This window comes from Lupinus angustifolius, chromosome LG13 (assembly GCF_001865875.1).
Source record: "Lupinus angustifolius cultivar Tanjil chromosome LG13, LupAngTanjil_v1.0, whole genome shotgun sequence".
In the NCBI taxonomy this organism is placed as follows: domain Eukaryota; kingdom Viridiplantae; phylum Streptophyta; class Magnoliopsida; order Fabales; family Fabaceae; genus Lupinus; species Lupinus angustifolius.
The window spans coordinates 5,063,590-5,076,971 of NC_032021.1; the positions used below are offsets into that span (position 1 = coordinate 5,063,590).

At 31.5% G+C, this 13,382-nt stretch overlaps 1 protein-coding gene and 1 long non-coding RNA gene across 2 annotated transcripts; one reads left to right on the plus strand and one right to left on the minus strand.

The window, feature by feature from the left end:
- Positions 9,200 to 12,613, minus strand: LOC109363269. Its single transcript, XM_019609477.1, has 7 exons — positions 12,492 to 12,613; positions 10,955 to 11,064; positions 10,764 to 10,826; positions 10,577 to 10,624; positions 10,423 to 10,476; positions 9,573 to 9,627; positions 9,200 to 9,480 (listed from the first exon to the last, which is right to left on the minus strand). The coding sequence occupies exons 2-7, from the start codon at positions 11,042 to 11,044 to the stop codon at positions 9,437 to 9,439; spliced, it is 354 nt and encodes a 117-aa protein (XP_019465022.1). The 5' UTR covers positions 11,045 to 11,064; positions 12,492 to 12,613; the 3' UTR covers positions 9,200 to 9,436.
- On the plus strand, positions 11,667 to 11,939 carry LOC109363270. The gene is made up of 2 exons (XR_002109483.1): positions 11,667 to 11,816; positions 11,867 to 11,939. It is a non-coding gene; the product is annotated as an uncharacterized LOC109363270 (long non-coding RNA).

The following is a 13,382-nucleotide window of genomic DNA, read 5'->3' on the forward strand; positions in this document are numbered from 1 at the left end:
TGCTGAGTTGATTTTCAACTTCAGCCTTAAAAGTTTTGAACATGTCCAATGATTGGGACTTTTCATGAATTATAAAAATGTATGCATAACGAGAATAATCGTCTATGAATTATATGAAGTATTATTGACCATTCCAGGAAGCCGTAGGGAATGACCCACAAACATCTGTATGTATCAATTCTAAGACGTCTGAAGCTCTATATGCACCATATTTCGATTGTTTGGTCTGTTTTCCTTTTATGCATTTGACGCAAACTTTAATGTTTGTGAAGTCAATGGAATCCAAAATCCCATCTGACATAAGACACTCAATTCTCTTTTGAGAAATTTGACCTAGGCGCTTGTGCCATAATGCACATGAATTATTATTTTCAATTTTACGCTTAGTACCACGTGATTCCACGTTTAGGGTTTCGCTATAATCAGCTATAGTATTCAGCATATAAATACTTTCATTTAACATAAGTGAACCAGTTCCAATAACATTTGAATTTAAAGACAATTGAACCTTCCAAATGAACAATAATAACCAAATTTGTCCAAATAAGAAACAGAAATTAAATTCCATCTAAAAGACGGTATAACAAAAGTGTCTTTCAAATCCAAATAAAAACCAGTACATAATAACAATCTAAAATGCCATATAGCTTCCACTTCTACCGACTTTTCATCGCCAACGTAGATGTATCTTTCAACATAATTAGGCTTTCGGTAGCTCAGGCAACCCTGCGTTGAAACACTGATGTTAGAAGTTGAACCGGAGTCTAACCACCAGGTGTTTCCAGGTACTAAAGTTAAATTGACCTCGGAACAGACCAAAGTAAGAAATGTACCTTTCTTAGCACGTCATGCGTGATATTTTACACGTTTCTTCTTTTGATGTCCAGTTGCTTTGCAAAAGTAACAGACATCAGCCTGCTTCTGCTTCTTTTGCACTAGACCCTTAGCAGCTTCATTCTTGGGCTCTGAAGTGTTTTTCCTTTTGCTCTTGTCCTTAGAGGTACTAACATAATGGGCACTTTCAGTCCTTTCTCGCTTCAGTCTTTCCTCTTCTTGTACACAAAATGAAATGAGCTCATTTAGAGTCCATTTCTCCCTTTGACAGTTATAAGAGATCTTAAACTGACTGAGTTGTGTAGGAAGGGAAAGCAAGACCAAATGTATGAGTAAGTCTTCCGGCATCTCAAGTTTAAGGGCCTTAAGTTTTGAAGCAATATTGGATATTCCCATAATGTATTCCCTTATGTTTCCTTTGCCTTGATACCTCATGGAAATCAAGTTCTGTAACAGAGTACTTGTTTCCACCTTATCGCTCTTTGCAAAGCATTTTTCAATCTCAGCAAGGAAAGCTTTGGCTTTATTTATCTCATTTGAGATAGTACCTCTAAAGACTTCTGGAATGGCGCGCATAATAATCATCAGACTCATGTGATTAGAGCGATCCTACTTCTCATAATCCTTCCTCTCTTCATAGGCACTGAATTTCGAAGGAGAATGGGGTTGCTCTACCCTTAATGCATAGTCTAGATCCATGCAGCCAAGAACAGTTTTCATGTTCTCTTTCCAATCCTTAAAATTTTCTCTATTAAGGACTGGAACTGAATTTAAATTTGCAGATATAGAAGCAATTGATGTAGCTTAATAGAACAAAAGACAAAAAAATTAAATTATGCTCACAACTTAAAATTATCAATGTGCTTTAAATAATGGTATGTCCAAATCAAGATACCTTGTGCTCCATTAATATCAAGTCTCTGGACAGTGATATTAACTACAAGTGGTACTCTTGTTGTAATGATTAAATATTTATAATTTATAATAAGGCATGTCAACTGATGAATCTCTCTTCGGATTGATCCATCAGTCACATGTATAAAAGATTTATAATTATAACATGTTTATCATTACAGGTGTGTATAATCTTCGGCCAAATATTAATTTTCCTTTGGGTCAATTAATACTAGCATGAATAATCATACACACTTACATCCAATATTCCTCATGAGTTATATCCATGAAAGGGGTCACTTTAGCGACATTTCACTTCAATTGGCTCACTTGAAATAACAGACAACTTAATGGATAACCAAACAACAATCAAAGTTAATGCACAAAGATACCAAATCCTCATAAATCTTAAATTTTCCCAACAAAAAAAAATTTCTTAGGAAATAGTATTCTCGCTTGGGCGAGGTACTCTCTCGCTTGGGCGCAATAGAAGGTAATGCTTCTGTTCAATTCTCGCTTGGGCGAAATAAAAGACCATGCTTCTGTACAATTCTCGCTTGAGCGCGGGATTTCTCGCTTGAGTGAGAGCACAGCGGCAGAACACGAACATGGCAGTTTCTGCATCATTTTTCTCCGAAAAACCACCCCAAAAAACACCAGAAAAGACAATTGATTCATTTCGAATCTATACATATTCATATGAAAAAATATGAATTTCTATCCTAATCAATCAATGACATAGTTAAATCATCAAAACCCTAAATTAATCCTAATTTGGGGAAGAACATGAAAACCTAATTTCACACATGAATCAATTAGGGTGGCTCTGATATCAATTGTAGGAGATTTTCCATCCAATAATCCTTATATTGAACGCGGAAATCCTTATGATCATGGCTTCGTTCCCATAACCCAATGTTTATGCCCATACATAAACTCAAATGGAACAACCATGATCGAGACCGAAAAAACCCCAATTGATTTCATGGTGAAGAAGAAGGGCATATCTTGATTAGCCATTTGAAATCTCGAAGGTATGAGAGTGTGATGATCTTTCAGATGTTAGAGCGCCTGATGGTTTTCCTTTACTTCTCTAGAGGGGAATGAGAAAGCCAAAGTGAGAGGTTTGGACCTGATGAGGAGATATCTAGTGTGTGTTGTGATGGATGTCCTTTTGTTACCTTATGGACAAATCCCTTGATTTCACTTTAGTCACCTCATCCACTCAACAAAACCTATTGCTCTACAACTGGGGACCATAACCCATAAAAGTAACTGTAGCGGTTACTACTTAAGTTGCAATAATTTTGATTCAGTCCCTTCATCAAATTAGAAATTGTCTGAATGTATCTACACTTATTATATTTCATGACACGTATGCCATTAGCCACCAAATTAAATTACTAAAGATCATTTTATATTTTGGCTAATTAAATAATGGTCATAACACAATTATAGAATTATATTTGTGACCTATAAATTGTCAAAAATTCTAACAATAAGAGTTTGAAATAATCAAAATAGAATGCTAATAGATAAAGGGGTGCTAAACTGCTAATAGTTAATCCATACTTCAAAACTATAAAAATTTAGAGTAAGAGCATTAAGTCTTATGAACTTGATCAAACTCTTTTTTTTCTTCAGGAAAGAGGTAAAGGGTAAAAGTCTCATACGCCTATATTTTATTTCTCACATCTTTATCTACCCGGCTGAATTTTGGGACAAAAATCATTAGCAGAAGTCTTAACTAGTACAAAATCTTCTATTTTGATTCATATGAATATTCATTTAAACATGCCTTTGTTTTTTAATTTTGTAATTTAGCACAAATAAGAGGCTACATATGAGTCTGAATGCATATCAATTATCCTCAACCTTGTTCGATTCAGTAAAATTGTGATACTTATTAAAAAAATTAAATAATAAGAAACATATATTAATTTTTATTATGTGTCAAAATTTAATTGAAATGAGACAAAGTTTGAGATACACCTAGAGAAATGGTAATGTTCATTCCATGAGTCTAGTTATGGATCCAAAAGAGTAAACGAAAACTAGAGAGTGAAAATAGAACAGCGTTATCCTAAGTAGAAAAAAGGACAAACGAAACCAGGTAGATATGAAAACGGCTCCTTATGTTTGGCTTAGTGAGGTTATAACTTATGTTTCGGTTAAACAAAACCTGCATATAAGCTCAAGTTTTCATCTACATAGTTCATATTTTTATGCAGTATAACCTTAGAATGAGTGATGACCAATATAATTTCATTTTGTATCCATCCGTCATAAAAAATCCTCTCATAAAAAGTATCATATCACATTTTTTTTCTTTTCCTCACGCCTTATATATATATAGTTATGTTAAATACTTGGGATAAATCTTTTATGTCTTATAGTCATCCTACTCGACTCAAATAAAATTATCTCCAATAAATAACACTTGGGGTCCACTAAATTAAAAAACATTGGAGTGGTTGGCAACATAATTAACTAGAACAGTTAATCGGTGATATATATCACTAATATATTAAAGATGAATGTTTGGCATTAGGTTGGGTTAGTGTTAACAGTGACATGTTTGCTAGAAGGTCATCATAAATATAAACGCTTTCCCAGCACCGCATACATGACATGAAAACAAAATAAATTGTGAAGAAAATAAAATAAAATACATTATATAATGACAAGCAATGGCTTGTCAAAATGGCAATGTGATATTGCATACACTTTATTAATATCTTCTTGCTCCTATGGTCATTACACATGAAGAGTTTCACATCATCCTATCATATTAGGATTCATATATGCTATTCTTACATAGAAGCCAACAAGTACAAGAGGAGCTACATAAGAAAGTAAGTTTTCTAGAGCACAAGAAATAAAAACATGTTAGACACCGAGAAAAACAACACATTATTATAAACTAAGTGGTGTTCTTTCTCCTGTCTATTTATTTGATTCAGCCTATGAGCCATGAATGAAAAATATTAGCAATCATGGCTCTTTTATTCTTCTCAGTACATAATATTTTGTAGGAGCAACTAGCTAAAAGTTTTTCACCAAAACTGTCCTCTCTGGTAGACCTATAGAGGAAGAACCACATTTTTTTGAAGAGAGACATTTGTTAGCAGCATCTAAATCATTCTCTTCCTCAGCAATGGTGTCTAGCATTTTCTTCATCCTGTGGCGTTTGACTGAGATAAATCTTGGTGGAGCAACCTCTGTCATGATCCTAGCCATTTGTAACTTGGCCATTTCTAAGAATGGAAGTTTTTTTTAGAAGAATGAATGAATGAAAGAATTGATGATATAAAAGAAAGCAAATTAAAGAAGTTCTTTACTATCTGATTAGAGGAAGGAAATGGAAGTTGAAGAGGTGAGGCACAATGCAAGAGTCATATATGTTGCACCATCATTTATAAGATTGATGAAGGTTGTGGCGCACAGTTTATTGGATTGTTGTCTCTTTCAGTGGTCGGCTGCTATGTGGGGCTAGGCTAGCAGAGAGCATACTTACCTAGTTTGAAATAGGAGCACATCTTTTCTCCCATAATATATACAATTTTATATATTAATTTTATGTTTTACTTTTTTTAACTAATAAGAAACAAGAGTTTTATTGAGTTGCAAGATGTGGATCCTTTCAGATTATAGGTTCGAAAGTATGGTACATGGTTTTACAAGTAAAAATATATTATTGTCGGAAAATATGTTATTCATCAATAAAAATATACATGTCAATTAAAATATTTATTATTATTCATATTTTTATTCATTATCATTATGATGACAAATTTTGTGACAGAGTTTAAAATATAAGTTGAGATTCGGCTTTCAAACACAATGATGTGATTAGTTAAATCAAATATGTGATAGATAGACACTAATTTTATTACATGCCTTTTATAGGAGAATAGAGATATATAACTATCATGTTAGTAAAGCAAATATAATAATAATAATAATAAATATTTAAAAAAATTAATTGATATAACTTATTTTTATTAACTCATAATCATATAAGATATGATATGAAATATTACATCTATGTTCTTTACATCTAACATCCCTACACAATGAAAATATGAAAATGAATGACCATAAGGCACGGGTAGAAGCAGTACCCTATGACAATTGACAACCATGTTTGTCTTAGCAGTTAGCATTCCCTCACTACTCACTGCCTATACCGTTTTCACTACAAATGGGAAAAATGGAAGTACTTTTGGAGTTTTGGTCGCTTAATTTCATTATTTTCTTTTGGTTTCTTTCTTATCATTTGGTCCATCAAGTTTATTAACGCTTTGGTTATTAATTCTGACATTAACTTTTAACTAACGCTGTTACCCTAATTCCTTAATCTAATTAAAAATTATTTTCTCTTTCAAGTCATGTGTTGAAGAAAGTCATCGCCACATGTTAGAAAGTATTATTTTAATTGATCTAATAGAATATTCAAAAAATATTTAACCTGATATGGTGTTCCATGTAGGACAATGTTGAAGGAGGATATATACACTTCATTATAAAAAAACATTTTATGATACATTTCACTTCTTTGTAATGTAATAAGATCCATAAGTTTATTTTGCATCAGTAATAGTCACAAATATCATTAAAGTATATTTTGGCCTTTTGCAAATTACAAGTTTAATATTTTCCCTTTAACAAAATTTGCAATTTATTTATATTTATATTTATACTATATATAAAGTCAAAACATGATGTAACTTCTACCATGGTGTAATTTTCATTTCCTATTATGCCCTTCACATTATTTAATTTTTACAAAAACCATATAATCCTAATTAACCACCACCAATACATTAATTAACCACATTTCTCACCTAAAACTAAATATTATTATAAACACATAAAAATTATAATATAAAGCACACTCAATACAACAAATATATTCTAATTATAAAAAATGAAATATATAAAAATTAAATACGTAGTATCATACAATATTGACCGGTAGCCACATACACACTAGTACTACTAAAGGGAAAACCCAAAATAACCACTCATCATAATGTAATTTGTGATTCTCTCTATTGTGTCTTCACTGTTTTCTAATTTTTACCAAAAAAACCATAATAACTATAATAACTCAATGTTTCTCTCCGCCCAATATATGTTCTATATTATTTGGTTAATTATTTCTTCTTATATTATAACTATCACTTTTTAAGGTAGAACATGAATGTTCAATTTAATCAAATAAATTCAACTGTAGATTATAAATATTTAACACAAAATATTACATTTGACATTTATAATATACAAACTGCACATTATAAATGATAGGAAAGTGAGTTGTTAATCACTATCATGCCTAGTAGTTACTTAATGCCAATTTACACTATTAATTTCTATTTTTTACTACCATCTTAGTATCACTTTGAAAAGTAATTTGGTGTAATGAATTGATATGGAAGAGTCACTTCAATGCATTTAAAAATAAATAAAATGGATCATCTAATGAAACTTATCTGTTGGAAAAGACAAAAATAGATTGAAGACTTTTTTAAGCAAAAAAAGAAAGAGTACTAACAACTTTTGTCTTAGAGGTAATGAGTTGAAATAATTGATTACAAAAAGTGGTGAATGTGAAATATGAGTTTAGGCTTAGGTGGATGGACCATTAGAGTGTGGTCTAAAGGAATAGCCCCATGAACACGGCATTGGTGGTGAAGAACCGATATGGACTTGCCAATCTGGCTGCCATACCGTACGTGTTCGTTCACTTTCTTGTTTCCTGTAGAAAGAAAAAGATTGTTTCATGTGTGATGCTCATAGTGTTGTAAGAGAGGATCTACATTTGCTATCTCACACTTAATATTACTTTATGTGTCACGATACTGTAATTAGTCAGAAAATTATTGAAAAATTAAATTTTAACTTAAATATAGTTTTTTTCAACCAATCATGATACATGGAGTGACACTAAACATGGAAGAGCAGATGTGCACTAAGAGATACCAAATTTTAATGTCTCTTATGCTCTATTTTTAGTGTTGAGTTTTATAGGAGAAATACTGAAAATGAAAATTTTGAGAGTTATGAGATGGGGTAGTGATATGTCTATGAAGTCTTCCATTTCCCTTTTAAAATTTTACTTTAAATAAAACGGTAGAGAAATAAATTCAGATAAACTCATATCTTGGAGTAATCTTGAAAATATTACGTCAAAACTATGAGCTATCATAAAAAGAAATTAATGGCTAATTTTTCATATGAAAAAAATATTGGCTTGGACATATATTATTTTGTTGAAAGTGTATTATGTTTGATTCCATATAATGATTTTTATACTGTTAATATATTATTCATATATATTTATTTAAGGGTAAGTGATTGTTAAGTTGATAAAGTCTTATTTTTTTCTGTTACATGTTTGAGTTTAATTTGTATGAGTTTAATTGATAAAATCTTATTTTGAGTTTCTAGCAACCCTTTTAGTGTAAAATTAAAGGGTGTCTACGGATAGTGATTGATATAAAGGGGAAATGTTGCTGAGATGGATTTTCATAAGGAGGACATCAGCATCTGTCATTGATATTATATATTTTTGGTCCCCTCATTATCTAAAGGCTCACTTTTGTCACCTTAATTGTATTTGATTCAGAATATCTTTTCATGCTTTTGAAGTAGGTTTAATTATTCTGTTGAATGTTTTGGAAAAAATCAAATAAATCTTTGAGTTTTTAAAATTAGTAACTAATTATCTCAACTTATAAAAAATTATATTCAATCTCTTCATTATACATATTTTATTTATTGGAGTTCTGCTGAGTTTCTTAAATGATATATGGATCTATTTGAATCTTTTCAAAATTATAGGGAATTAATTAAAAAATTATGAATTTCACCAAGCTATAAATACACATGTGGATGGATTGAGCTTGGCTTTTAGGGAAATGCAATAGTGTATTTACATCCAAATCCATCTAAAAAGACCATATAGTGAATGAAACTCAAACTCTCAACTTTAACCTCTTTATCACTATATTTCATAAACTTTCTATCCTAACTACCTAACCACCTTATAACTCCAATCAAAACCAGTTCTTTAAATCATTTTTGATTGATTTTACAAAGAACTGCTTGGATAGGATTTCAGAATCATTTATAAAACCAACCCGAACATGTTGCATTTATATTTATTATAATCTAAAATTACACATTTACTTTGTTATAATTTGAGATTTTTTATTGCATTACTTTCAGATAGATAGATTATCTCTATATTTTGACAATTCGTAACAAATTCAATACAGCAACTCATACTATTTAACTTGTCTTATAAATGGCGAAAACATACAAATCGACCAAGCTAAACCACATGAAATCATAACTTACAATTAGGAACAATGAGTAACGCATATCCTATAGTGAAATGATTTTCACATCATGGCATGAGTTGAAATAAATGACAAAGTGGAACCCATTGTAAGCCAACTTTTTTATTCTTATTTTCTTATTGTTTTTATTTTCATCTCAAAACAGTCAAATAAAGAGGGAAAAAACATAAAAATAGTATCATGTCCATATAATAATTGCAGGTCTAACACAACAATCTTCTGCTAATATGAATACATAATCAGCTTTTTTGTTGTTGTTGAACAAAACAAAATGTGATACCTATTAAGCTACTTAGGTATCACAACATTAACCAGCACAACATGAAAAGGTTTAGTGCTGCTTATTCGTTGGAAGGAGCTTCATCGGATTGAACACTTCCCCCTTCTACGAAACGAAAACACATCACAATTCAGTTCAATTTGAAGAACTTCAGAGATGGGAGACAGAAATCTGTTTGATGACAAAAGAAAACATACCTTCGTCCGAAGGAGCATGAGGAGATTTCCGGTAACGTGTCTGCTGCTGTGTTGGCTGAAACATCAAAAGGAAATGATTCTACACTTGTACTTTCGTAATCTTATTGTTCGATGTTCAACTTGGTTATTTTAATGCAACGTTTGTTAGTTCCAAAAATGCTATGCTTTGCAATATTTTGTGAAGAGAAATGCTGAAACACACTCTTTTTCATTGTACCGCTTCACAAAATCATATTTTAAAATCCAACTTTAAAGATGGTATCATAGGGACCAATAAGGGTGTGTTGGAACTTAGAAGTAGTATATGAAAGAGTGTGTTGCTAGTATTCTGTGTTTGTCAAATGCCACAAACACTTTTATAATTAGTAATAGACTAATAGCTAGCTAACACAAGCTGTCAGTTCAATTGATTTCTTTCATTTAGTATGGAGTGGTTAGCAATAAACAAATCACAATTTGAATTACAATTGCAAATGACATTTTAACATAAGAATAATTGCTCATTATGATTATCATATCGTTGATCCATATGCGGAGGCGACTAGCAGAAGCCCCCGTAAGGAGAGTAGATTAAATGGAAAATATTCTAATTCATAGAGGAAGAGGGAGACCACGAAAAACTATTAGAGAAAATGATAAAGAAAGAGTTAGAGCTTAATGTTTTGTCAATGAACATGATTTATGATAGAGCATTATGACGTCATTCAAACCATATAGCCGACCCCATATAGTGGGATAAAGGCTTGATTGTTGTGTTGTTGTTGAATAATTGCTCATTTTCAAGCTCAAGAATATAATTTTATAATTATCTATATGTTCTAATTCAAATACAGAAATAATAGTGCAATACCTGTAATTTGGGCCGAAGAGCCTCAAGTGGTCCCTTAGGTTTCTGAACACCTTGCTGTTTCATATGATGGTAAAGTAAAATGTGAATTAAGAAATCAGTTTGTACATATTTTGCTTCAATGCAATTACTACGTAGGTGTGTTTTCCAGAAATACCTTTCCAAGTGCCCAATCAGCAGAATCAAAGTATGCACGTTCATGGTCCTGCACAAAATAAAATTAATTATGAATGAAAATAAAAAGAGAGCATATATCACTAAATACTCACGGGAAATGAACTACCTTTATTTCATGAACTAAAGTTGCAAAGAAAAGAACTGTAAACAGACACTCACACACGTACCTTAGATATGAGTGGTGGCTTTTTGGGCATCAATCCACCATATTTTTTCTTTACAGCTTCCTCCTATAAGATTTATGAACACAATAAGCCACAGAGTACGAAACTCTATTGGTTAGGAAAAAATTATTGAAGTAAAGAGGTAATCTTTCCCAAAATCACTTATATGCATGAAAACAAGATCTGCATGAAACCTGATGCTCAGATGATGGCATTTTAGTTGACTCATCAGTCGCATTTACATCCATTTGTCCTTGTTCTTTCTTATCCTCTATGCCAGACATAAGGTCCTTACGTGAGTAAGCTGTACCTCAAATAACAGGAATGTTAGAATGTGATTTTCAACTAAATAAATGCCATAGCAGTCAATAAGCTTCAGACAATGATAATAGTTACAAATCTCTTCAGACTACACAAAACATCAAGAACTTCTTTTTTGGTTGAAATAAGAATTTGAAACAATATCCTCATACATGTAAGCCATTATAATCAAGCTCATTTCATGACAGACAAGGTATGGAAAAGATTTGAGAAACAAGCATATGCAACTGGCAGGCACAACTCATCCAACACAATGAGACATCTCAACCAAATGAAATATGGCAGGAAATCTGCCATGATGGGTAAAATGAATGATACCATTGGGTTATAACAGAAAGCCAAACTTTCGAGCAACCTATTTAACAGAGAAAGACTCGTACGCATACAGGTCAGAGACTCGATAAATCAGTTCAGCCCCCAAAACATCATATCATTAGATTTTTTTAGTCATACATAGGAGGGCATTGGCTGAATAGTGGTTGACTATGACACCACAATATCCTATAATAAATCATGTCTATGACAAACCACTTACATCTAACCCTTCTTAAAGTTTTGCCTATAATTTTTCTTGATCTCTCTATCGATCTCCTCTATACCTTCTCAGTTCACCTAAGGTCAGACTCTACCTTCTTTTCTAAAATAGAATGATGTCTCAAGGGAGCTTACGGCCTTACACTCACATCAACTGCAAAGAAATGTTTTGGAAAATCGTAATACTGTTTTGTAATGTAAGTGCTACCTGGAGAACAAACATACTAACAAAAAATAAGTTTACACGGAAGCTGCAACAATGGTTACTCCTTAGCAAGTCAGACTCTGATCATATTACAAAAGTTTATCTATCCTATCTATGAAAAAAACTCCAATTAACATTACTTCACGGATAAAATATTGTCTAGTTTACAAATGAAATGCTAAAATTGCAATCAAAGAGACCAAAACAATTTCAAAGGAAAACAAGATGGCATGGTATCCCAATGAATCACAAAACCTAATTGGGCACCACCACAATAGCAAAATCATCTCCTTCTCAAATCTCAATCCATTTTCATATTATTAACATTAAGTAGTGCAAAACCAAGTTACAAGTAAACTCAATAACTAAAACATTCAAACACAAGTTCCAATCTCTATATGCATAAAAATACAACCTTTCACATTAAAACATCGATGTTAAGACTCAATAACCCAAAACCAATCAACACCAGAGCCTCCAACCCCATAAAAACATCTTGGGTCGAAGATATTGCAGCTGAATCATCAAATTAGCATGGTGTTTTTAAGGAACAGAAGCTTAAAACAAATGCACGAGCTTTGAAACACAAAAGAGAAAACATTCAAAGAATAAATCGGTGAACAAATTGGATGATAGAGGAAAAATGGCAGATCCAAACAACGATCACTCACCGGAGCAGTGGGGTCCACAACCGTAAACAGCGGAGGCTCCGATCGACAATCAATGACTCAATGTTATTCGCGTTTCAATCTACCTGTAATGTTCCTTTCCTTGCTGTTATCTTAGATCGCATGGTTTTTATTTGCTTCATCAAAATTATTTACATTTTTATTTCACCCTCTTGCAAATGTAGTTTTTTCAGTATAATATTTGTTTATTATTATTATTCTCACGTAGGCATTTCACATTTTCTAATTTTATTAGTATGATGATTACGTGATAAATGAGAGACAAATGATGTAAATTTCACTTAAAATTTGGTGTGGATCAAGTTTTATATTTCCCGTGCCTTAAAATGAGTATATATTTTTAGTGAAACATCATTGCAATGTATAAAGAAATAGTTCATTTATAAAATAAAGTGTAAGTAATTCAATTTTTTTGGTTATATAATTCGAATTATTCAAACATACAATATTGGAATTCGTATTCGAGGAAGATATTATTCATATTTAGTATGTTTGTTATAGTTAGAAGTTTCAATTTTTATCACGGTTATGTTGGATGTCATCAATACCATTAATAAGAAAATGTTTCATTAGCGAGTAATTATTCTTTTTTGGACATTAAAATTAACGACCCTCATATAAAAGGAAAAAGAATAAACTCATATTTCATTAATTTAAAATGATTTTTTGTACTTTTATATATTATAATTCTTAATGATAAAAGTAACATAATTATGACAAACTAAAAGGATAAATGACAATAAATTAAAAGTTTAAATCAACATGTTTTTTTTATAGATGACCAAAATAAAACCTACAAATTGAACATGAATTATTTTACCTTTTTACTATTATTAAATATAAGTGGTGAGACTTAGTAAAAATTGAATTACA

What these genes read in the sequence shown, in the direction of transcription:
- LOC109363269 (XM_019609477.1), bottom strand. Translation starts at nt 11,044, where the DNA reads ATGTCTGGCATAGAGGATAAGAAAGAACAAGGACAAATGGATGTAAAT. An exon ending in TGCCATCATCTGAGCATCAG is followed by an intron (nt 10,827 to 10,954) that starts GTTTCATGCAGA and finishes TAAATCTTATAG; the next exon opens with GAGGAAGCTGTAAAGAAAAA. An exon ending in CTCTTCGGCCCAAATTACAG is followed by an intron (nt 9,628 to 10,422) that starts GTATTGCACTAT and finishes TTGATGTTTCAG; the next exon opens with CCAACACAGCAGCAGACACG.